Source organism: Theobroma cacao, chromosome 4 (genome assembly GCF_053813885.1).
Source record: "Theobroma cacao isolate CCN51 chromosome 4, ASM5381388v1, whole genome shotgun sequence".
Classification (NCBI taxonomy): domain Eukaryota; kingdom Viridiplantae; phylum Streptophyta; class Magnoliopsida; order Malvales; family Malvaceae; genus Theobroma; species Theobroma cacao.
Window position 1 is genome coordinate 38,461,778 of NC_142642.1, and position 21,389 is coordinate 38,483,166.

At 36.1% G+C, this 21,389-nt stretch overlaps 4 protein-coding genes across 6 annotated transcripts; 2 read left to right on the plus strand and 2 right to left on the minus strand.

Annotated features, from left to right (window-relative positions):
* The first annotated feature begins 1,645 nt into the window (after positions 1-1,645).
* Positions 1,646-10,580, plus strand: LOC18603243 (COP1-interacting protein-like protein). 3 transcript variants are annotated; one of them, XM_007035094.3, is made up of 13 exons: positions 1,654-2,053; positions 2,314-2,493; positions 2,755-2,875; positions 2,949-2,988; positions 3,294-3,346; positions 3,430-3,485; positions 4,373-4,525; positions 4,725-4,948; positions 5,551-7,130; positions 7,260-8,198; positions 8,621-9,038; positions 9,846-9,911; positions 10,044-10,580. In XM_007035094.3, exons 1-13 carry the CDS (start codon positions 1,995-1,997, stop codon positions 10,109-10,111), a joined length of 3,957 nt encoding a protein of 1,318 aa, XP_007035156.3. In that variant the 5' UTR covers positions 1,654-1,994; the 3' UTR covers positions 10,112-10,580. The 3 variants fall into 3 exon arrangements, with proteins under 3 accessions (XP_017975201.2, XP_007035158.3, XP_007035156.3); XM_018119712.2 differs by lacking the exons at positions 9,846-9,911; positions 10,044-10,580 and adding an exon at positions 8,417-8,492 and having other exon boundaries at positions 1,646-2,053; positions 8,621-8,761; XM_007035096.3 differs by lacking the exons at positions 9,846-9,911; positions 10,044-10,580 and having other exon boundaries at positions 1,646-2,053; positions 8,558-8,698.
* A 110-nt stretch (positions 10,581-10,690) lies between these two features.
* Positions 10,691-13,013, minus strand: LOC18603244 (Protein phosphatase 2C family protein). Its single transcript, XM_007035098.3, has 5 exons — positions 12,745-13,013; positions 12,101-12,388; positions 11,736-11,994; positions 11,207-11,340; positions 10,691-10,914 (listed from the first exon to the last, which is right to left on the minus strand). The coding sequence occupies exons 1-5, from the start codon at positions 12,775-12,777 to the stop codon at positions 10,777-10,779; spliced, it is 852 nt and encodes a 283-aa protein (XP_007035160.3). The 5' UTR covers positions 12,778-13,013; the 3' UTR covers positions 10,691-10,776.
* Positions 13,014-15,236: 2,223 nt separating this feature from the next.
* Positions 15,237-18,942, plus strand: LOC18603245 (RNA-binding (RRM/RBD/RNP motifs) family protein). The gene is given in 12 exon segments (XM_088805798.1): positions 15,237-15,276; positions 15,368-15,451; positions 15,564-15,693; positions 15,795-15,896; positions 16,062-16,198; positions 16,201-16,554; positions 16,557-16,727; positions 16,730-17,478; positions 17,764-18,063; positions 18,187-18,200; positions 18,202-18,429; positions 18,549-18,942. Coding segments are annotated over 12 exon segments (2,535 nt in total). The 3' UTR covers positions 18,775-18,942.
* A 579-nt stretch (positions 18,943-19,521) lies between these two features.
* On the minus strand, positions 19,522-21,368 carry LOC18603248 (large ribosomal subunit protein eL14y-like). Its single transcript, XM_007035102.3, has 5 exons — positions 21,229-21,368; positions 21,028-21,129; positions 20,108-20,237; positions 19,911-20,023; positions 19,522-19,786 (listed from the first exon to the last, which is right to left on the minus strand). The coding sequence occupies exons 1-5, from the start codon at positions 21,229-21,231 to the stop codon at positions 19,736-19,738; spliced, it is 399 nt and encodes a 132-aa protein (XP_007035164.1). The 5' UTR covers positions 21,232-21,368; the 3' UTR covers positions 19,522-19,735.
* Positions 21,369-21,389: the final 21 nt, after the last annotated feature.

Consider the following 21,389-nt stretch of genomic DNA (forward strand, 5'->3'; position numbering starts at 1 on the left):
GATTATTTTAAAGAATCTTTCAATTTTGTCTTTATATCAAACTTAGGTTTTGATTTTGGCACTTCATCACATGTTGACATCACATTTCATAACCAAATCCAATCCTTTATTTTTAATCATAAAAAATTAATAAATTGTAATTTTATCGATATATGACAATAGGAAGATTTTAAATTATCATTTATAATACATTAAATTTCAACATGTACTGTGAGATTACGAGATTTAGAAAATAGAATTGCCAAAAAAAAGACTATCATTTTATGAATTTAAAAAATGACAAACCCATATCCCTAATTTTCATCGATAAATCTAAACCAATCCTAAATGAAAAAAAAGACATACCCATTATTATTTTTTTGTTCATATATAAATAGAAAGATGTTAGAAAAGGAAAGGTGAAGATGACCATACGTAAAAAGGGTTGCATTTGTGTGACATCTTTAGGAGATGATGGTTGATAATAGAACAAAAAGGAAAAGAAATAACAATAATAAACAAAGAAACAAGAGAAGGAACATGAGTGAGAGATGGGGATATCTTGTTAATTTTCGTTTTCATCCACAAGTAAGAGAATCCTTCACCTAATCTTCTTCTTCCTTAAGTGAAAAACTTGTTTGTTTAGGCATATGTTCGTAACACACGTGAAGATCTAGCAAAGGTATGAAAAAGGAGGCCCCAAGACAAGATTATGAGCAAAAAGAAACACCCAAAGTAATGTAAACATTGCAATGGCAATGTAATGAAAACAATGTTGAAGAAATCAATGGATTAGGAAAATAGAAGGAAACAATTTGGAAAAGTGAGGGCATCTATGTAAAACCACTAATAATCCCATTGACAAAATCTTCCATGAGGGCTTTTCCTTCATCATGTTATCCCAATCATTGATTGGGCAAAAGAACCTTTTCCTCATCATGGTCCAGATTCCCCCTCACTAGGAAAGATTTGGGAATTGTGATTGGCTTAAGCCTTTCGAATTATGATGGCATTGCCACTATTATCTTGGACTTTCTATACCTCATTAGCCTTTTTGCATTCACACCAATAATTTTCTCACACTATCTTTGCCATACACATATCACATGAATATGAATTTGTATGGAGGAAATTATCACTTTTAGAATACCATCACCACCTTTGTAGAAAAAAGATAAGATTCTTTTGCATCATTGTAATAAAACGATGAGAGACACAATCTTTTATTTCATTTGATAATTTATTTCATTCACGATTAAAATTTATTTATTTAATAATTTATATTTTTATATTCTCAAATAAAAAATTTTGATCGGTTGATAGAATTGTTTAGAAAAAAAAAATAGTATATTAGTACTAAAATCAAACAGCCATCAAAATTAGCATGAACCCACTACTTAAAACCTCATTAGTAAGCCTAATAAAAAAAATAAAAAACTCATTAGTAGGAGTGGCATTCAACGTTACCGTTGACAAAAAGCAGAAGGTTATTACCGTTAATTTACCTATTTAATGATATTTTGGACAGTATAATATTTGTCCTTTTCGCTTCAGCATCTACCCATACTTGTCGTCAACTTTACTTAAGTTTCTAATTATACCCCTCAACGTCTCCTTTATTTTGCCCCAACAAAAGTTTTCTGACCGAAGCGGTATCAAGTAAGTAAATGTTGGTTTTTCTTCAGTTTTCACTTTCTCAGTTGAATGGCATCCTAAGACTTCAACAAAACAGCCTTTGGATCCTCTGGCTCTCTCTCTCTCTCTCTCTAAAAAGAGACCCTTTTTTTTTTCACTTTCTCTCTCTAAAAACTTCTCTGTGTCGCTGAGAACTTACCCTTTTCTTGGGGCCTTTCTGATTCTCTGCAAAACTTTTTTCTGTTACTAAACTGAGCTATCTTTAGAACCCAAATGTCAAAATTTTTTCTTTTTTGAAGATTTTTGTGATAAATTGTAAGCTTTTAGATTGATAACAAAGTCATTTCACCTTCAAAGATCTGTCTTTTGAGGGGGTAACAATGAAGTCTTCAACTCGGCTTGACTCAGTTGTGTTCCAACTCACACCAACTCGAACCAGGTAACAATTTCCCTTGATTGGTAGCCAATACTTAGCTTGATAGAGGTATTAAGCATGAGTCTATTTTTACTATTTGAATAAATATTATTTTCTTATTTTTTTGATAGAGGTATGTTTTATCAGTTTGAAATGTTAGCAGTAGTCCTTACTGGGTGTGCATTGGTATATGTTTAAGATTTTGAATTCAGCATAAATAATGGATGTGTTCATATATAACCTTTGTAGATATATTTTAATATGTTCTTCTTTACTTTCATCAGGTGTGATTTGGTGATATCTGCAAATGGAAAGACAGAGAAAATAGCTTCAGGTTTGCTTAACCCATTTCTTGCCCACTTGAAGACTGCACAAGAGCAGGTGGCCAAGGGGGGTTATTCAATTATCCTTCAACCAGAACCTAGCATTGATGCAACTTGGTTCACAAAAGGAACAGTGGAAAGGTTTGTAATTCTATTTGGTGCTTCTTTCTTACTGGGATTATTTGCCATATCATGAAGATTGGATGAGCCTCACCTGTTTTTTTAACAAAAGGCTATTTAGTTGTTATTCCAGTAAGAAATTGGCATTGGAGCACTGCTTTTGTGCTATGATGGTTGAGTCTGTCATATCTATCAATCATGTTGAAGAAAATGGCTCTAAGATAAATCTTTTCTTTCCCCTTTAAATTGGCATGAGAAGCTAATCTGTTTTGGCCTTTTCAGGTTTGTTCGATTTGTGAGTACTCCAGAGATCTTGGAAAGGGTGTATACCGTTGAGTCTGAGATTTTGCAAATTGAAGAGGCTATTGCAATTCAAAGTAACAACAATATAGGATTGAGTGCTGTAAGTAAAATCTTTTGGAAGTCTATCATATGTATACCATAGAGATTAATTATACTTGTTCTTTTTTTGACAGGTAGAAGATCATCAAGTAAAACCTTTGGAAAGCATAGAAGGTACTCTTAATCATTTTTAGCCTATATTCTTCACTTCTAACTTCATCTGAATTAGTTCCATTTTTAATGTAATTATGGATGGAGTGGTGGATTAAAAAGTCATATTTCATATTTTCTAGTCATCTTGTATCTATGTTCCTTTTTCCATTCCAGAGTTACTGTCATGCTAAGAAAGGTTGTTAGTGCAGTATCATGCTTGTTCACATCTTTCATTCCACAATTCTTTCATGAGTAGTTCTGAAATTTTTTGCTTTCATTTTTAACTTTGTATTGGTTCTTGCATCACACCTGATGGCTTTGGACAGGCAGCAGGGTTACACCAGATTCCAATGAGGAGAAAGCCATTGTCCTCTACACAGTGAGTATCCACTAGATAAATCTTATCATATATTAAATCTTTTCATAAATTTTTTTAACTTTTTTTTTTTAACATTCTGGCAGCCTGGTGCACAGCCATCTGAAGCGAATGGGTCTGCTGTGCAGGAAGGAAATTCTAAGTATGTTACAGTTTTGGTTGCACGAATATTTTTTAATTGAGGATAATGAATTGCATAATATTAGTAGTTTTTAGTGATCACTGCAAATTTTGCATAGTTTGATATTTATTTTCCATCTATCTGGTTTCCTAGAAAAGCTTAAATTAGAAAGAAAATTAGGGATGTCATGAATCCAAAAACCTTATAATGGTAGATATTATCACAGTTCAGCATGTAAAATATCAAGTGGAAGTGCCTTGAATTTCATACTGATCTGACAGACAAGATAAATAACTTTTTCATGTTCCTGGGGTTGCTTAACCTTCCAACTGTATAAGGTGTACGTAATTGAACTTGGCTAACTCGACTTTTGGGCTACTTAAGCTCAAGCTTGAATGAACAGTGAAAGAGTCGAGCCTGAGTATTCTTGGAGTCTATCCCAAGTAGCATGCGAGTAGGCTTGACATGGTTACACCCTTGTCTGAGAGGATCTTCTTTGGGGGACCACAGGGGAATTTTGGGGGAATACAGAAAACATGGCGCTTTTGGGGAGAGGATGTGGAAGAGAGGCATATTAGATTCTTTACAATTTACTACAATGTTTTGCATAACTTTCTGTTGACTTTTTCTCTCTTTCACTACATGTATACTGAAATTGTTTATAGTTAAGGGGTAAGAATTCAAAAAGTGATTAAAATGTTTGTAGTTAATTAGATAACCACTCAAGACAGCCGAACATTTTATGCTTTGCTGTAAAAGAGGAAAAAGGTGAAAAGAATGAGACAAGTGGCACGTTATGTCATGTTAACAGTGAAGAACAGAGTGTTGAATATCATGTCTTTTTGTATGTTTAATTTGTTGGAATGATCTTAAGACCATACGTACATATTGTTTTTACTTTATACTAGAGTTCAACTTTTGAAAGTTCTGGAGACACGGAAGACAGTGCTGCAGAAAGAGCAAGGTATGGCCTTTGCACGTGCTGTAGCTGCTGGTTTTGACATTGATCACATGGCTCCTTTGATGTCATTTGCTGAAAGTTTTGGAGCCTCTCGTTTGAGGTAAGTGGAATTCGTGGCAACTTAGTTCCATGCATCCATGTATTCATATGGGTGCTCACATTCTCATATATTGATTGCTTGTTTTTCCTAGCTCAAAATTAATTGAGTTTAAGATTAAGTTTTCCACTGTGAGACCCATGAAAGAGTAATTTGTGCACCTTTGAATAGTCTCTTGATTAAGTTCTTTATTTCATTGCAGAGATGCTTGTGTAAAATTTACTGAATTATGGAAAAGAAAGCATGAAACCGGCCAGTGGCTTGAAATTGAAGCAGCTGAAGCAATGTCTAGTCGATCTGATTTCTCTGCTATGAATGCATCTGGCATTGTGCTTTCCAATATGATCAATAAGCAGAAAGGGCTCAAGGAAGCATGGCTTGAAATTTCAGAAAATAATGGAAAAGCTGGGGTTGAGTCAAGTACAGGTATGGGTTTTAGATATGTCCTCTAGATAAAATGTTAGTTGATCCTCTCTTCTATATAATGGGACACATTGCTCTGATATTCTCTTAGTAACTCATCAATTTCCTTCTTGAAGTAGAGGGATATTAATTTATTTTATTTTATTTTTGTATCCTATGGGTCACAGGTTACTTTAGTATTATTGCTATTTTCATAGAATGTTACATATTTCTCTCTGCTGTTGACTTGTTGATATTTCTGTCAGTATGTTCAGTAAATACGTGCATAAATGTTTTCTCTGTCTGGCTATTGCTTGATTTTTGTTCTTGTTTATAATTCTTATAATTTGGTTGGGTTATTTAACAAGAGGTAAGTTTTTCCCTGTCCAATTTTCCACCCACACCATTTGCTTGGGCTTGATCCCAGGACTTGCAAACTCTCACCATCATCAGCCACTTGTGTCATTACTTTGCTGGTTACTAGAAAGTTATCTAAGTTGGAATGTCCCTGTTGTGACATTCATCCATTTGCTTTTCAGACCGCATTTGTATGCTTGACATTTCATGCTTCCTACATTCTCCAAATTATGAATTGAAAAGTAAATAAAATTTATTGATTTGGCCAGATGAGAGGCCTCCAATGGATCAACAAACCCCTGGCCGTCAAGAATATTACCAAGCCCAGTTTCCCATGTTTCCTCCCTGGCCTATCCATTCTCCACCAGGTGGTATGCCAACCTTTCAAGGATATCCTATGCAAGGCATGCCCTACTACCCAAGTTATCCAGGAAGTCCATTTTTTCAGCAGCCTTATCCATCAATGGAGGATCCAAGACTAAATGCTGGTCAAAGAATACAGAAACGGCATTCAATGGAAAGCAGAGATAGCCATACTGGATCAGAAACTTGGGAGATGGAGAGAGCAAAATCTCAAGATGATGAGGAGTTGGACAATGAAACTTCAGTAAGTCCAAAATCAAGAAAGAAGAGTAGTAGGTCAGGTAAAAAGCAGTCAGGAATGGTGGTCATTCGGAACATCAATTATATCACTTCAAAGAGGCAAGATTCTTCAGGTAGTGATTTGCAGTCACATTCTGGCTCTGAAGTGGAAGAGGAAGATGGAGATTCGGAGCATAAGAACTCTCTGAGATCCTCGAAGGGGAAAGGAAGTCGCACAAAGTCTGTTGATGCATTGAATTCATTTGATAGGGAAGAAACAGTTCCTGGGAAGGAGACAGATGGGGGACACTGGCAAGCATTTCAAAATTATTTACTTAGAGATGCTGAAGAAGAAGAACGTAGAAGTGATCAAGGTATGTTTTCAGTGGAAAAGGAGGTTCGAGGAAAGAGAAGACCAAATAGATTGGGTGAAGACCCTTTACTTTTTGGTGGACGAGAAATGGGTCAATTTGAAGAAGGGAATACAACTGACATGGATAAAATTAGTGCAAGTGGCTCTCGCATGCCTCTGGCATCAAATGATCAGTCTTTGATTTCTAGAAGAACCGGTCACTCTGCTGATGGTAGGATTTTCATGGATGGTCAGATGGATTTATATACTAAAGAAATAGATGGTAGGAGGGTGTATAGGAGGAACTTAAATGATGATTTTATAATAGATAGGCAGCAGAATCAGTCAGATTTTACAAATTCTCCATCAGATGCATTGGCTGTTAACGGGTTTGAACGTTCATCCAACAGTTTGGAAAGAGGATCATCAAATAATATAGATGATTCCTACATAGTTCCATTCAGGTCAACTTCAGTGACTGAAGTTGGAACTGATGATCGAAATGCTATCAATATGGATTCTGAGTTCTCCTTGTCACTTCAGAAAGCAGAAAATATATCTAGTAAGGTTGGAAGTCAGGTCAACTATGAACCAGATGATTTAAGTTTGATGCCTGAACGTGGAGCAGAAATGGGGTCAATCGGTTATGATCCTGCTTTGGATTATGAAATGCAGGTTCATGCTGAAGATGGTAATTCAATGAATAAGAAAAATAAAGAGGGCATGCAGGGTTCTAAAAAGTCAGACAAGGACCGAAAATCAAAACTAATTGCTGATACTTCAGATAGAAAGAAGGCTGTAGGGCCTATAAGAAAAGGAAAGCCTTCAAAACTGAGTCCTTTGGACGAAGCAAAAGCCCGGGCTGAGAGGCTAAGAACCTATAAAGCTGATCTTCAGAAAATGAAGAAGGAGAAGGTACGCTTTGGTGCAAACTGAATACTTTGAATGCTTATAGTACAACCACAGCTCTCTTTACCAGCCAGCTTATGTGGTTTATGAAATAGATTCTTTATTTGTTAATTCATTTTTTTAACACTTTTTCAGGAAGAGGCAGAGATTAGACGACTCGAAGCGTTGAAGATAGAGAGACAAAAGAGAATTGCTGCTAGAGTCAGTTCTATCCCTGCTCAGTCATCAGTGCCATTGCAAAGCAGGAAACAACTGCCATCAAAACTTTCCCCAAGCTCTCGTAAGGGATCAAAGTTTACTGATGCTGAGCCTGGATCATCATCCCCACTACGAAGATCCATCAGGACTGCTTCTGTGGGATCAACTGATTCTCACAAACCCTCCAAACCCAGCAAATTGAACAATGGAGCCCACTCCAGTGGAAATAGATTAAGCCAGTCAGTTTCATCACTGCCTGAGCCGAAGAAAGACATCGGCGGTGTAACTCCTGATGCAAAAGCATCTATGGCAAGGATTAGGAGATTATCAGAGCCAAAAACAAGTAGCAGCCCGCATGTTTCTTCAGTGAAGTCACGGAACTCTGAACCATCATCAAAAACAAAAGTATCAGGCGGGCCTGAAAGCAAAAAAATATCAGCAATTATAAACCATGATAAAAGCAAGATTGCTTCTCTTCCAGAACTCAAAACTAGAACAACTAAAGCACCTGATGTTACCCACAGCAAATCAGGAGGAAATGAAATGACACAGAAGGTGAATGGAAGTACTTCTACTGCCAAGGTTACTGAACCAAATAGGAACAAGGACAAAGTTTCAGTTCATATTGATGGGGATGACAATACAGTAATTGAGAAAACTGTTGTGATGCTTGAATGTGAGAAACCCTCCATTCCCCCAGTAAATTCCTTGGAAGGAACTACAGCAGTACAGAAGGAACATGATGGCATCTTTAAAATAGGGAGGCAAACTGAGATGGTGTCAGATTATGCTGCCATTCGTGCACCAGTTTCTCCAGTGAATGTTGATGCACTTGATAAAGAACCCAAGATACAACAAAGACCACAAGCTTATGAGGTAAGGTTTTTAAGAAGTTCATTGACAAGGCACAACTCTTTTTTAATTGATGTAGACTGGAGATTTGTAGTTCTATATACAAATCATCAGTTGGTGATATATTTCTTATTATCATTGTTGCAAGGTCACGCCACTTAATTATATTTCTTCCTCAACACAACTTATAAATATATTGATAATTCAAACGTTTTAAGTCATCTTTTATCATTTAATCACAGCAAACACTTGTAGAAGACTCGCCATCCTTGTAGAGAGCTCATCAAAAACTTGTTCTCAATCTACTTCCATTGTGATGTCAGTTCGATGCCAAATTGTTGAAACAATCTGTTTTAATGAATTTTCTTTTTCATCTTAACCAGAGAATAAATATTATGTGCCTCTGAACGTGAGTCTTCTTGACAATATGATGTACAAATTTCCAGGTTCAGAAGGGAAGTGTGAGTAACATTGAGAAGGAATCATCAAAATTTAAGAGCTCAAGTGTTTCTGAAAAACCTTATCAAGCCCCTTTTGCTCGGGTCTCTTCTTTGGAAGATCCATGTACTGAAATTTCAGAGTATGGCAGAGCACCTCCAACTAGCATGCAGGCTGCAGCAATGGAGTCAGAGAATGTTAGAGCTCATGTAGTTGATTCTAAAAACTTGAAACTAGAGAAGATTCCTGAATTTTGGGATAAGCCTCAGGTAAAGGAGTCATCCAAAGGGTTTCGACGGCTGTTGAAGTTTGGAAGAAAGAATCATAGCTCAGCTACAAGCGAACGTAATATTGAATCAGATAGTGTCAGTGTTAATGGTTCTGAGGCTGATGAGTTGGCTGCAAACACTGCGTCTTCTAGTGAAGGTAGTTGCCTTGTGTTTCATCCCTTGTGCACTTTGATGGATAGTGATATACAAAATGCATGACTTCTTTCAAATTCTGATAAACTATTTGTTAATGATTCTGCTTAAAAGAACATACCATTTGAAATTAGTATTATTTGGAACGAATGAGTTATTTGCACTTTAGTTTTTTGGAATTGTTGTCCAACATATTTGATAAGCTGCAAGGCGAGTCATGAGCTCCTCTTGCAAATCTGTTTTCTAATATACTTAGATTGTTTAAAAGTTGTCAGCCTTACTAAATTTCTTTTTGTTTTATTTTTTGATAGGTAAAAGGCAACTACATAAGAAGGATAAGTGAGTCAGATATTGGATCAAAATTCACTGTGAAAATGTCATGACATATGGGCTTTAGGTTTTATTTAAAGTTTTTTAATTTTTTGAATCCAATGCAATTATAGAAAATCATTTTGACACTAGGTGGGTTAGGATTTGGTCTAAGAGGATAATTTCCATCGAGTTCTGTGGGTGGGTGTCTTATTAGGTGCATGGGAGAATGTTTGGTTCCAGTATGAAGCTCTGAAACTGGGTATTTTATCATCAAAATATAAATGCTTCGGGTTGGTTTATTCGGTTTGAGCACTGACAATTGTCAATTACAAATTGGCTGTTGCCAATTAGTCAGTATCTACATGTGCTAAGACTGATCAATTTACTTGCAAATCCAAAATTGCAATGCTAGAATACTGAGTTTTGGTCATCTGATGTTTTTATTCTAGCTTAGTTGATATTTGGTCCTGAAGCTGACTAATTTTCTGGTTGTTGTCAGTTCATATGTTGAAGAATCTGATCTCTCAGGATGAGACCCTGACAGCCGGCAATACTCCACAAAAGTGTAAGTAGTTGCTGCTCCTTGTACCATATTTATTCTTTGATTTCTTTTCTCCCCCAATGTTTACAAGTATTAGTATTTTACATCATTAAGGTGGATAATCTGACATGAAGCACTTTATTTATAATCATGCAGCTTCTCGCACTTTTTCCTTGTTGTCTCCATTCAGAAGCAAGACTAGTGAAAAGAAGTTGACAGCTTGACGATGAAGGTGAAGTGGCAAAGCTTGTCTTCTTTTCTGTGGATTTGGCTGTGAATTGTTACATATATATTTTTAATTTATTTTTCCTTGCTGCTACGTGAAAAAATAGGTATCATTAAAAATATTTTTGTCAAAAAGTTCTTTCTGGAGCCACTCTCATTGGTTAATGTTCTTCAGCTGAATTGGTTTGTAGCAACATCTCCACATGATTATATATACTTTTTTTTTTTTTGATATCCATGGAGTTTTGCTATTGTTTACTGTAAATGATAGTTCTTGAGTCTCACAAGGATGAGAGTTTTGCCCACCAACCAAACGAAACCACCCACTTAAACAAAGAATTCACTTTTATTTTATCCCCTACATTTGTAATAACTATGGAGAGGTCAATTCATTGGTTTGATTATGTATTGTTGGTGTAGAACAGTAGAAGTTTCTTATTCTTATATGCGAGGTTCACTTTTGGGGTCTATGGAGGTTTATTTTGTTTGATAAGAGATAGAGTGTATCTTATCTGCTGCTATTATCAGATTGTTGCCATTTCCATTTTATAACCATGCAAGATCAACACAACAAAAAAAAAAAAAAAAAAAACGCCTCACTTGCAATTCAAGGGTTCATTGATACATAAACATATGGCAAACTCAAGATAAAAACACAATACCACTAATCAAAACGGATGACGACGCAAGATATACTGTTCTTGCTCATTCTTGATAAAGCCTCCTTTGTTAGCCACTCAGCAGCTTCTTGTGGATCCCCAAGATGCCTGATAAGATTCACTGCTTCTTGATTTTTCATCACCTGGAACAAATTGATGACAGCAAATTGTATGATGATGAATTGAAAGTAGAATGGACAATTGTATGATGTTTTTGGTGCTGTTATTGGGATAAACTAATGAGGTTAATGATATTATTGCTAGTTCAGGGATAGGAAGTGTGGAAGTATAACAACTGACATGCAGTTTCTTCTTTCTGGTGCCAGGAATGAGAGGCAGTTTAAGCTTGAAACACAATGGGCAAATGCCATAAATCTTTCACTTTCTTTTGTATCTTTTTATGTTTAATGGAGCATGGAAAAACGCATATCTTACCTCCCATATTCCATTGCTTGCTATGATGATGAATTCAGTCTCAGCATCGACCTTTTCAGCCCCAACAAGAAGTTCTGAGCTTTTACCGTGCCTTATCGCTGCTGCATTAGTTGAGTCGCATACTAGCATGCGTACTTTAGGCACAAACATGGGACCCAGCATCAGATAATGTCATTCACAAAAATGTATAAAGATATCCAAAAACACAGTCCCCACACCCAAAAGTAAAAAAAGAAAGAAAAAAGAATCAAGAAGCACAGTTTTTGCAGAATTTTAAGGGAGGTGATGAAGGATTCTAGGAAGATAGCTATCAGAAATTGGATTTGTTTTTGTGATACCTCACATCATTTCATCATATCTTATATGAATACAATTGTTAAAATTTATATAATAATTCAAGTCTATTATTGTTAATAACTTGAATTTAAATTTTTAAAAATAACGTGATTTAAGTTGAAAAGTTATCTAATAGATAACGTTTCGAAAAGTTTGATTCTAAGATTTATGTGAGGAACAAACTGTTCAATACCTGGAAATAGTCTGCGAGTCCAATGTCTTCTGGCTCCAGAATGGCGCTTGCTACTCAGCTGATGAGCCACACCATCTCTACATATAACAGCTCGGTAGCCACCCAGGTTGGCTGTTACAAGCTTTTCTCCATTGATTAGCATCACAGACGCTGAGCCAGCTCGCAGTGTCTCATCTTCTTTCTGTGCCTCTCTGACCTTTGCTCTTGCGCCAAGATATGCTCTTCTCATTGTCTCTTTGCTCTTTCTATGTACTTGAGACTGCAAGGCACATTGTGACATAAGGCCAGTACTGTACAATTCATAATAGTCATCATTTTTTTTTCCATGCCAGTAAAATTCGATGTTTGGTAATGAACTGGAGTACCTCTTTAGGCTTCTTATCAAAGAAATGAGATTGTATGTACTTGGTAATTCCATCCCCAATCCGAGCATCAAAAACTCCAAAGAACCACAACTCAAGCTCCTCAATTTGCTCTCTCTGTACCACAACCGAATCAAAGTCCGAATCATCCGAACTGCCTCTGAGTGACTTATGATCCACAACATGATAGCCATGAGAGATTGGCATCATCCAAGAAGGCTTCTTTTTAATCCCATTCTCCCTTTTCTTGCTCCCACCATCTCCTACCCGAAAGCGTCTCAGCCTAAATGCCTGCCCCATCAAGCCAAACACATCAAGAAAAGCCAGTGGTTGTTATATGAAAACTGCTTGATAAAAGAGGCTATGTTGTGAGTTACTAGCTCAAAAGATGGTAACCTTTTATATCCTTATCAAACAAATCTGAGTTTTAATCTTAGAGACACTTCATTTCTCTTTTCCTACGTTTTAAAATGTGTTAGAGTGTGCATCACTGCACAAACTCATACAGAGGTGATGAAGAAATAAACCCAAAGAAAGATACCCTTTAACCAAAGACTTTAATTTCTTTCTTCAAGAATAGATATGATCATCAAAGAATGGAAACTATAGACCAAAATAAAGAAAGAAGTTGTTAGCCTTGGCGTTACCTTAAGCTTAAGGCGGAGATCTTTTAGTCCCATGTGTATCCTTTGAAATCTGACCAAAAAAACTTGAGGAGTACTGTTTTAATGGCAAGAAGATGATCACATAGAAAAGAAAGCATTGAATATTTTCAAATGGAGAAAATGAGAGAGAGAGAGAGAGTGGGAAATGGGGTGGGGGGACTTTAACTTGTTAAGGGAGGGTAGGTTTTAAAGTTTGTTTGATAGGAGGAGGGATGTTTTTGAAGTCAATAGGGAGTCTAAAGCTGTTGAGATTATTATGTCTGAAATTTAGGTTAAAGCTTTAAATGAGAAAATTTATTGGCTTTGATTGTATCTGTTGATGAAATTTACTCATGTAACGGTCGTTTTCTATGCTCTGCCCTTTTCTTTTCTCTTGTGAGAAAAGGCAGGTGATACTAATCCCTCTGTGTGACTCTTTCTTAGTAGAAAAATAGATAAGAAGACAAGAAAATTAAGCCTTCTCGGTTGGGTAGATAAACCAAATTATCCACTGCTAAAATTTTGACATCAAACAAATCTTACTGTATTCATCTTCATTCATGTTCTCTTTTCACATACAAGGAATTTCATTTACTTCAATAAATCTTGCATGTTTCAACTTTGAACCAGCGATTAAAGGTTCTTAAGAACATAACTCATCACTTGTTTCCTTGATTGATCCTGTTGGATATGCTGGCAAGGTTTTTAGAGAAAAATATAACCTTCGGACCAACCAAGTTCTTATTACCCTTAGTAGAAGTTCTGGTGAACAATTTATTTGAAATTATTAGCCATAATTATTCATGCTTTTAGCTTTACCTATCTTGAGTTCAAGTCAATGAATGAGAAGCAAAGCAGCATGAAAGAGAACGCAATATTTTGTCATGGGTCATGCCTTGATGCCCCTGGATGGCCCTTTACGCCAAAAATGCAAGAAAGTTACACTTTAACTGCTGAAATAAACAGTGGTTATAGGGTCCAAGGGAAGTTGGTGTGCAACCATTCCAGAAGAAAACTAAAGCCAGCATGACAAAATCAATCGTAGATAATTTAGGTTGCAGATAAATCCAATTCAATCCCATTGTTAGTTTTGAAGCTGAGATTGATATTAAATGATCTGATGCATCCACTGCTGCAGTACCATGTCCAGTTTCTGCATTGATAATCTATTAACTCATTGTTCTGATACACAGAAACACTTCTGATCTGGTCTATTATTCACTTTGAACTTTGACCCACAACTAAACACATTCGGAGGTCATCAGAGATACCAGATGGAAAACATTCTACTTTCCAGTCAGGAATTCATGTTTCCACATTTTACTCTCAGTCTCCTGGACCTTAGGCTCAGGACTGCTTACCATAGTTTCTTTGCCCTTTGTGTGTAGACTGGAAAATTCAGAAATTTTGGGGAGAAATGTGAAAGCTCAGATAAATTAACAAGAATTTCATGAATATGTGGCAAATTCAGGCAATTGAAGACCCTTTTTACCCCCTCTTCTCCGCTTGGTTCAAATCAATACAAACATTCTAACCATGACTTTGAATCAACCAAGGTTTCAGAGAAGCCTAACCAACCAATCACTCCTCTTCAGCCATTTGTTTCTAGAAGCAATGGTTAAAAAATTTGAGGGTGATTTCAATATCTTTGACAAATTCTAGTCTTCAGTCTGCTGCTTGATCATTGGCCAAGAAGCCTTTTGTTCTCAAAATTATTTGTCTGTTCTTCTGCGGAAAAGACAAAGTGATTAACATTTTCCACACGTTACAGTCCACATTTCCAGTGCGATGGAACATCACTGATCCAGATTTTGATTAGTGAAGGACCATGCCAGAAGGAAAAACAAAATATCTAGAAACACAATTAAGTTAACTTGTCAGGTCATATGTAAATTCACGTGTTATGATCTTGATTAACTCTTCAAAGACTTAAATTATTAATTAAATTATTTTATTTCATTCTCTATCAAAATTAAAAGAAATTTAAGACCTTCTATTGTAAAATAACAAAACTAAAAGTAAGGTAAAATACACTTTAACATCTGTCAATTTTAGTTATAATTTCATGTAAATTCATTAATTTTCAAAATATATAATTCGTTTCAAAAGAATATTTTCATTAAACATGTAAATTCATATATTAATTATTTATTAATATTTTTATTAATTTAATAATTTAATAATATTAGAAAGATAATTTTACTCTATATTACTTTACTTCAGTCAATCAATCACCCCGTAACTAAATTTAATCAAAAAATATCAAATACAATCAGATCACACTTTCTCTTAAGAATCATCGATCAGGGAGCACCAGATAAGGAGCGTGGCGTTTTCTAGATTTGTTGCTCTATTGGGGTGATTGGTTTGAATAACGGAGCATTGTCAATTCATCTAAAAAAAAATTAAAATATTTTACATTCGAGTATTAAAGATTTTTACATTATTAAGTAAAGTGTTTATTTTGAAAATTATTAAACTCGTATGTAATTACGATGAAAAGATTTGTTCTATTTTACCTTAAAGTAAAATACTGTAATAACAAAGACTGCCGTAAAAAGTTAAAGGTAAAATAAGGATTATTTTCCTTAAACCTCTCTAAAACCTTCTTCCCTTCACGGTGGAGGTTGGAAACAGGAGACATTTCCCAAAATGCCAATTTCTCGGCTCCTTCTTCCAAAACATGGAGGACCAAATTTCCATGCCAGAGGTAAGAACCCATTTGGGAAAAACATGTTTTTTTTTTCCTTTTTAATAGTAGTTTTGTCAAACATTTTCTGGGTTTTCACTAACAGCAAGGAACCGGTGATAAATTATTCCAGGGCTTACACAATCAACAAAATGGTGTTCTTTTTCTTCTTCTTCTTCCAGTAGTGGGTCTAAGAAATCTTCTTTTTTGAAAGGATTAAAGCCAGCAAAGGAGGGCACAGCAGTTGATAAAGAATCAAAGAAGTGAGCTTTTCTGTTTTTACTTTCTTTTGGGTGATATACTGATAGAATTCTTTTAATTGAAGTTTAGATGAATGAAATGTTACTTTGTTAATCTGGTTCAGGATGTTACTAGCCAAGAGCAAGAGCATTGATAGTTTTCTCCACCCACACGCCCGGTGGCAGTGGAAGAAGAAAGGGCCGGGGGGTAGAGGATGCACCTATATGTACCCTTCTTGTTTTCTGTTTATTGTTTGTTTATTTATTTTTTTCTGTGTGCATTGTAAATAACACTTTCTCAGCTTAGTGAATGAAATCGTGTTCACAATCAGTTGATATGGCTTGTTTAAGTGGTCACTGATACCATTTTGTTCTACAACTGCTCTATGCAGAGAAAGAACGTCATGGGTGAAAGGAATTCTAACAAACATAAAGCAAACGATCCTTGGAAGTTCTCAATTTCAGGAACCCATTCTAAGGGAAACATCAGATTCTGAAGTTGACATGACAGCTTCTGAAGTTACCATGACACTAAATTTCTTGAGTCGCAAAATGTGCTTCAGTTGCCGGAAGTCACAATGACTTATCCTGGTGGCACAGAGGGTGTTTCAACCTGTTTGACAACCAATGCAGTTGGGAAAAATGCTTTTGAGGGTGCAGTTGTAACTGCAACTTCTGAGGTTAGTAAAATGCATAACAATTCTGATAATGCTGGACTTAATGACATTCAAAGTATAGCTCAGTCTTCAGAAGCTGTAATAATTTCTCATGGCAATGAAAGCAATAAATTAAGAACTTTAGCCTCTGATGCAATGGTGGAAGACTCTTCAGTGAAGATTGATCAATCAGGAAAGCTTTCAGATAATTTTGATAAAAAGCTGAAAAATTGGTCAAGCAATTTGAAGAGGCAATGTCAGATGTACTTGTTGAGTGTGACAAGGAACAAAGTCAATGTGCTAAGGATTTATATGACTTGACACTAGAGCTGACTAACGAAAAACATAAAACATTGTCTGATGGTATAAATGACTCATCTTCATTTGAAAATATGAACCATCTACTGGGAAGAGAACTGCAACTTTTGTTCAAAGGCCAAATGCAAGCACTAATTCAGGCGAAAAGTGTACGGTGTCTGGTTCTTTAAGTGCCAAGGTGAATGTCTTAAATAATCTAATGTCAGAAGAAATGGCTGGTAAGTTGCATGATACTCTAGCACCAACTGAATTTTGAACAGGGAAGGAAGTAGAGAAGGAACTAGAAATCCAGGGCTTAATTGAAAGGATCAAGGGGCTATTTGGAGAACAGTCAACTATTAAGTCTAGGGAAAGTACTATCTCCTATGTAACAGATCAACTCAGCAATGGAGAGTTCCTTCAAAATGTCCAGAACCAGGCTAACTTGCAGAAGTCTGATGTTGAAAGAAGAAAGACATCTTTGAAACAACATCATATGAGCAGTGAAACTAAAATATCACTTGACAAGAAAGAAGAGTCATGTATTCCTACAGAGTCCATAAGTGAGAGGGAGGAGGGTAGCAGTTTAAATTTACCCAACTCTGATCATGTAAAATCAGGACCAAACTATCCCGTGCCTCCTTCAATTAGCAGAGAAGAGCTTAATAGCAGTTCACCTATGCGTTCCACCAAAGAAGGATCTAAGGAAAACATGGTACTGGACAGATTTTTAACCCAAAATATTGAGAAGCACAGTATCCTTGCAGCTTTCTGTGATTGCTGGCCAATTGTGAATGTAGAGGAAGTTTCCCTTACTAAACAGAGCATGTTCAAAGATTTTGTGGTGCATTTTGAGGTCAGTTCTTTGATTTTATTCAGAAATTCCTTGCTCCCCCTACAAGAGGAAAAAAAAATTGAAAAGGTTCTAAGTGCCTTTCTTTTACTTTATTTTCTTTTTTATCATATTTATCAATACAAATGTCCTGGGCATCAGGAAAAATGCAAGAGCTAAACTGAACCAAGGTCTAATCCCTAACTAGTAGTGGTGAGCCAGATGAAGTATATATAGAACTTTTTACTTTATGAAGCATTCAATTTTGTCCATTTAGAATCTTAACTATCTATTCTGGCTTTATTGCAGACAAGGGAAGGTTACCAAAATACTCTCAAGAAAACTGACCTGATGGTTCTGAATGCAGAAGCCTTTGTGGAGGCATCTTCTTCAGAAGACATGGATGATGCAATTTCCATTCCTGATCTGATTGGCGATCCTGATGCTCCAGTTGCACTAGTGAAGAATCCTACAAAAACAGTTAAAGTCAAACAACTGTCTGAGGATATAAGCTCACAACAGCTAAAGGAAGCTCTTGCTTTCTGTCAATCTGGCATCTCCAGCTTTTACTTGGGTTCCACAAGTTCTGTTTTATACGTGGAGTTTGAGGTGAAACGCTTGTCCCTTTACTGTTGGTGTCTAGGAATTGTAGTGTATCTTCAGGTTCTGTTAAGGGTTTGTGCATCTTCATTTTTGTGTTTAAATACCTATTTATGAAGTCTCACTTGCCAGACAGAAGATGCCAAAGAGGGCACTTGCAGAACATTCCATACTTGTATCAGGAAAGGAGCTGCCAATCCTCAGGATTGATGCACCAAGGACAACAGTAGTAAGAATATCAAACGTTAAGCTTAAGAGCAAAGTCTGGAAAATATGCAATTCTTTTGGACAAGTCAAGTATATGGCAGAAAGAGCTAAGGGCATCGTTGATGTGCATTTCGTTCTTGCTGAATGGCCTAACGTGCTGAATATTGTAATAGGTATGTTTAATATTTAAACTGTTATAAATAATCAACCAAAGCATTATTCTAATACATGGTAGCATAAGTAATCAACCAAAGCATTCTTCTAATACATGCTTGTGCTGCATATACATCCGGTTTGAATGGAATGGTAGTGAATAAAAACCGGTGGCTTGTCCAGCCAGCTCCTATCTTTCCCCCTGCAATTCTCCGGGCCCTTTGGAGTCAACCAGAAGAAAGGAGACATGTGAAGTCCGTAATGTGCAACTTATTGAGAAAACTTGAGAAGCCTATTCATACCACTGAGTTGAGTCAGTTGACTGACCTTGCTGCCAAGTATTATGGCAAAGAATTTTAATTAATGCAATTAGCAAATTTTGATCTGGTAGCATCAAGCATGAAAGCAGGGTGGGAGCATTTTATATCATACTTGAGTTTCATCTTTACGGCACTTCAGATACATGGATCAACGTTAACCCATTACTTTCAACTGGATTTATTCAACAAACGATGTAAATGAAATATATTGCCCATTATCTTGCAAACTGCTGCTTAATTGATCTCTATCCTAAATTCAACTGTTCCTATTCCGTTTCTGCTGGAATGATGCAACTTTTTTCATGGACCAGATTCCAGTATGATTCATTGATGCTCGAGCACAGATTCTAACGGCTCAACAGATATCATGGACGCAAGCCGCAACCCGCAACGTGCCATGGCTGTATTTATATCCTTGATCCAGGGGAAGACTCTTTAACGACATCAGCACGATGGTATTGACAAGGAAAACAAATACAAGCATACTTTAAAAGCCATGTTTAAGCTAATGGGGGGGAGCCAAGCCTATACATACCCAAACCTTAATATTTTACACAAACCTTAATCTATTCTCTCTTCTTCGTTTGATTCACACTTTTAAATTATAATACGTTGTCTACAACATTAATACTTTTCAATTCTTATAATGAAAATGACTTTGTTTTTCTGGGGGTTAGAGTAACATTGGTCAAGTACAATGTCCTATCTTCTCTTTGGGTCTTAGTCGAAACAAGCATTTTGCTAGCCATAGACTTACTTCTACTGCAGCCAATATAGGTACCAGAAGTTTGAAAAGAAAACTGAAACAAGCAACCACATTTCACAAGCAATATCTCGCAATAAACTCACTACAAAAACCTGTCATATAGCAAAGAAAGTGCCTCAACTGATAGTAATACTGACATAATAGATAAACAGACAAAATACCATTCCAAAAGAACAACTTGCAAAATATTGATGACAAAACTAGCAAAAATCCATAATTCAGTATCACTTCAAGATTAATTCTCCTTTTTCAGCTTAGCAAACTCTTGCCTGATGACTCCAGCCCTCTGCAAAATCACATCATATCCTGTTAGCTTTGGTCAAAGTTTCAAGAAGGCTTTTGGATATTGAGAAAATCAACTGACATAAAACAGGTAAACACTAGACACATTAGCGTTGCCACAAACTGACCTTGATCTTAGCCAACATAAGCTTGAACCGATCAAAGTCATTCAGAGATGCCCTCCTCTTCTGGACAATCAGTTTTCTACCCCATGAGCTATTCTCCCACTTGTTTTTAACATCTGCCATCAGATAAAAACAATTAGAAGGGATAACATAACATAGAGAAACAACATTTAAATGCCAGTGAGAATTATTATCCTTACCAGCTTTCTCCATTGCTTCAATTAATGTCTTCTTCTTTGGAACGCGAGGAATGTCAATCGTGATATCAGTCAACGTAAGCCTCTTGAAGTTCATTTGGCCCCTGACCATATCTGGTGCATCAACTAGAGCCTGCGATGCCAAGCCACAAGCAAAAGTTTAACTCAAATTGTACAAAACATCTGCGGACATTATATATCCAACTTCAACTAAACTCATGATTATAGCTTTCTATACAGCCACTGAACTCCACATATATCCATTTACTAACTCAATATTGTCCCATGGAATAAATATATACCATAACTAAGATCAACAAATGCCAAGAAAAAATACATTAACACCCATAGGCATAATCTACATCATCTGGTTATATTGCTCTAACTCTTCAATTTCTCATAGTACCCATGTTTCAGACATATTTGACACCTCAAAATGGACATAAGTATAGGATTAGACATGTCTGGACACAAATATCAAGGACACTCATTCCAGTCTCCGGGCAACATATGATTAGACAATAACTCCATAATTTCATGCGACTAAAATGCCAACACAACACAATGCAGACTCCTTTCTCCATTGAAGTTGGAAAGTTATTAACACGTTTAATTCTAGATTAACTCAACAAGAAAAACACAAAGAACCTATTTTCAATCAATCTCAATAGGAAGAAAACAGCTAAATTCTACAATTAATCTAATCACTAACTCATCCGAAAACCAAATTAAATCCCATTACAGTAAGCTAAACAAAAACTCATTTTTCCCCTTTAACATATAAATTTACGCTAAAGCCATGTTATATTCATTAACAAGAATAAAAATTAGTCGCTTTTCCATCACCATAAATCAAATAAATAAATAATTTCGATTAAAATTCACTGATATTAAATCTGAACAAATTAAAAATAAAAACGTACTCTGTTCTGGTCAACGACGTCGACGATGACAACGAGCTTGCCATAGTCTTTACCGTAGTTAACGAGTGCCACTCTCCCGATCTCAACGTACCTCTTGAACGGCTACAAGAAATAAAACAAAAACAAAAAAAAAATCAAAACCCAGATTGAAGATTAAAGAAAATGAAAGCGATGGCGTTTAGATATTGAAGAAAGACTCACCATGTTTGCTGTCAGTGTGTGAGTGTGTCGGGGCTAACAAAGAGAGGCAGGCGGAGGAGGAAATGAAAGAGGGTCTCAGAATTAGGGTTTCATTATCTGGTGGTTTTATAGGCTGTTGATAGCCGTTCGATCTAGGTTATCTTTTATTCTTTATGTATTAT

Bases quoted from the DNA above. Each gene is read 5' to 3' on its own strand.
- LOC18603248 (XM_007035102.3), bottom strand. The intron at 20,238-21,027 runs GTACGTTTTTAT...TTGGCATCGCAG, and splicing joins ACGTCGTTGACCAGAACAGA to GCTCTAGTTGATGCACCAGA. The intron at 20,024-20,107 runs GTAAGGATAATA...ATCTGATGGCAG, and splicing joins TGAAGCAATGGAGAAAGCTG to ATGTTAAAAACAAGTGGGAG.
- LOC18603243 (XM_007035094.3), top strand. From the start codon at position 1,995: ATGAAGTCTTCAACTCGGCTTGACTCAGTTGTGTTCCAACTCACACCA. The intron at 2,054-2,313 runs GTAACAATTTCC...TACTTTCATCAG, and splicing joins CTCACACCAACTCGAACCAG to GTGTGATTTGGTGATATCTG. The intron at 4,949-5,550 runs GTATGGGTTTTA...TGATTTGGCCAG, and splicing joins TGGGGTTGAGTCAAGTACAG to ATGAGAGGCCTCCAATGGAT.
- LOC18603244 (XM_007035098.3), bottom strand. From the start codon at position 12,777: ATGGGACTAAAAGATCTCCGCCTTAAGCTTAAG. The intron at 11,995-12,100 runs GTACTCCAGTTC...TGTGCCTTGCAG, and splicing joins TTGATAAGAAGCCTAAAGAG to TCTCAAGTACATAGAAAGAG. The intron at 11,341-11,735 runs GTATTGAACAGT...TTGTGCCTAAAG, and splicing joins GACTCGCAGACTATTTCCAG to TACGCATGCTAGTATGCGAC.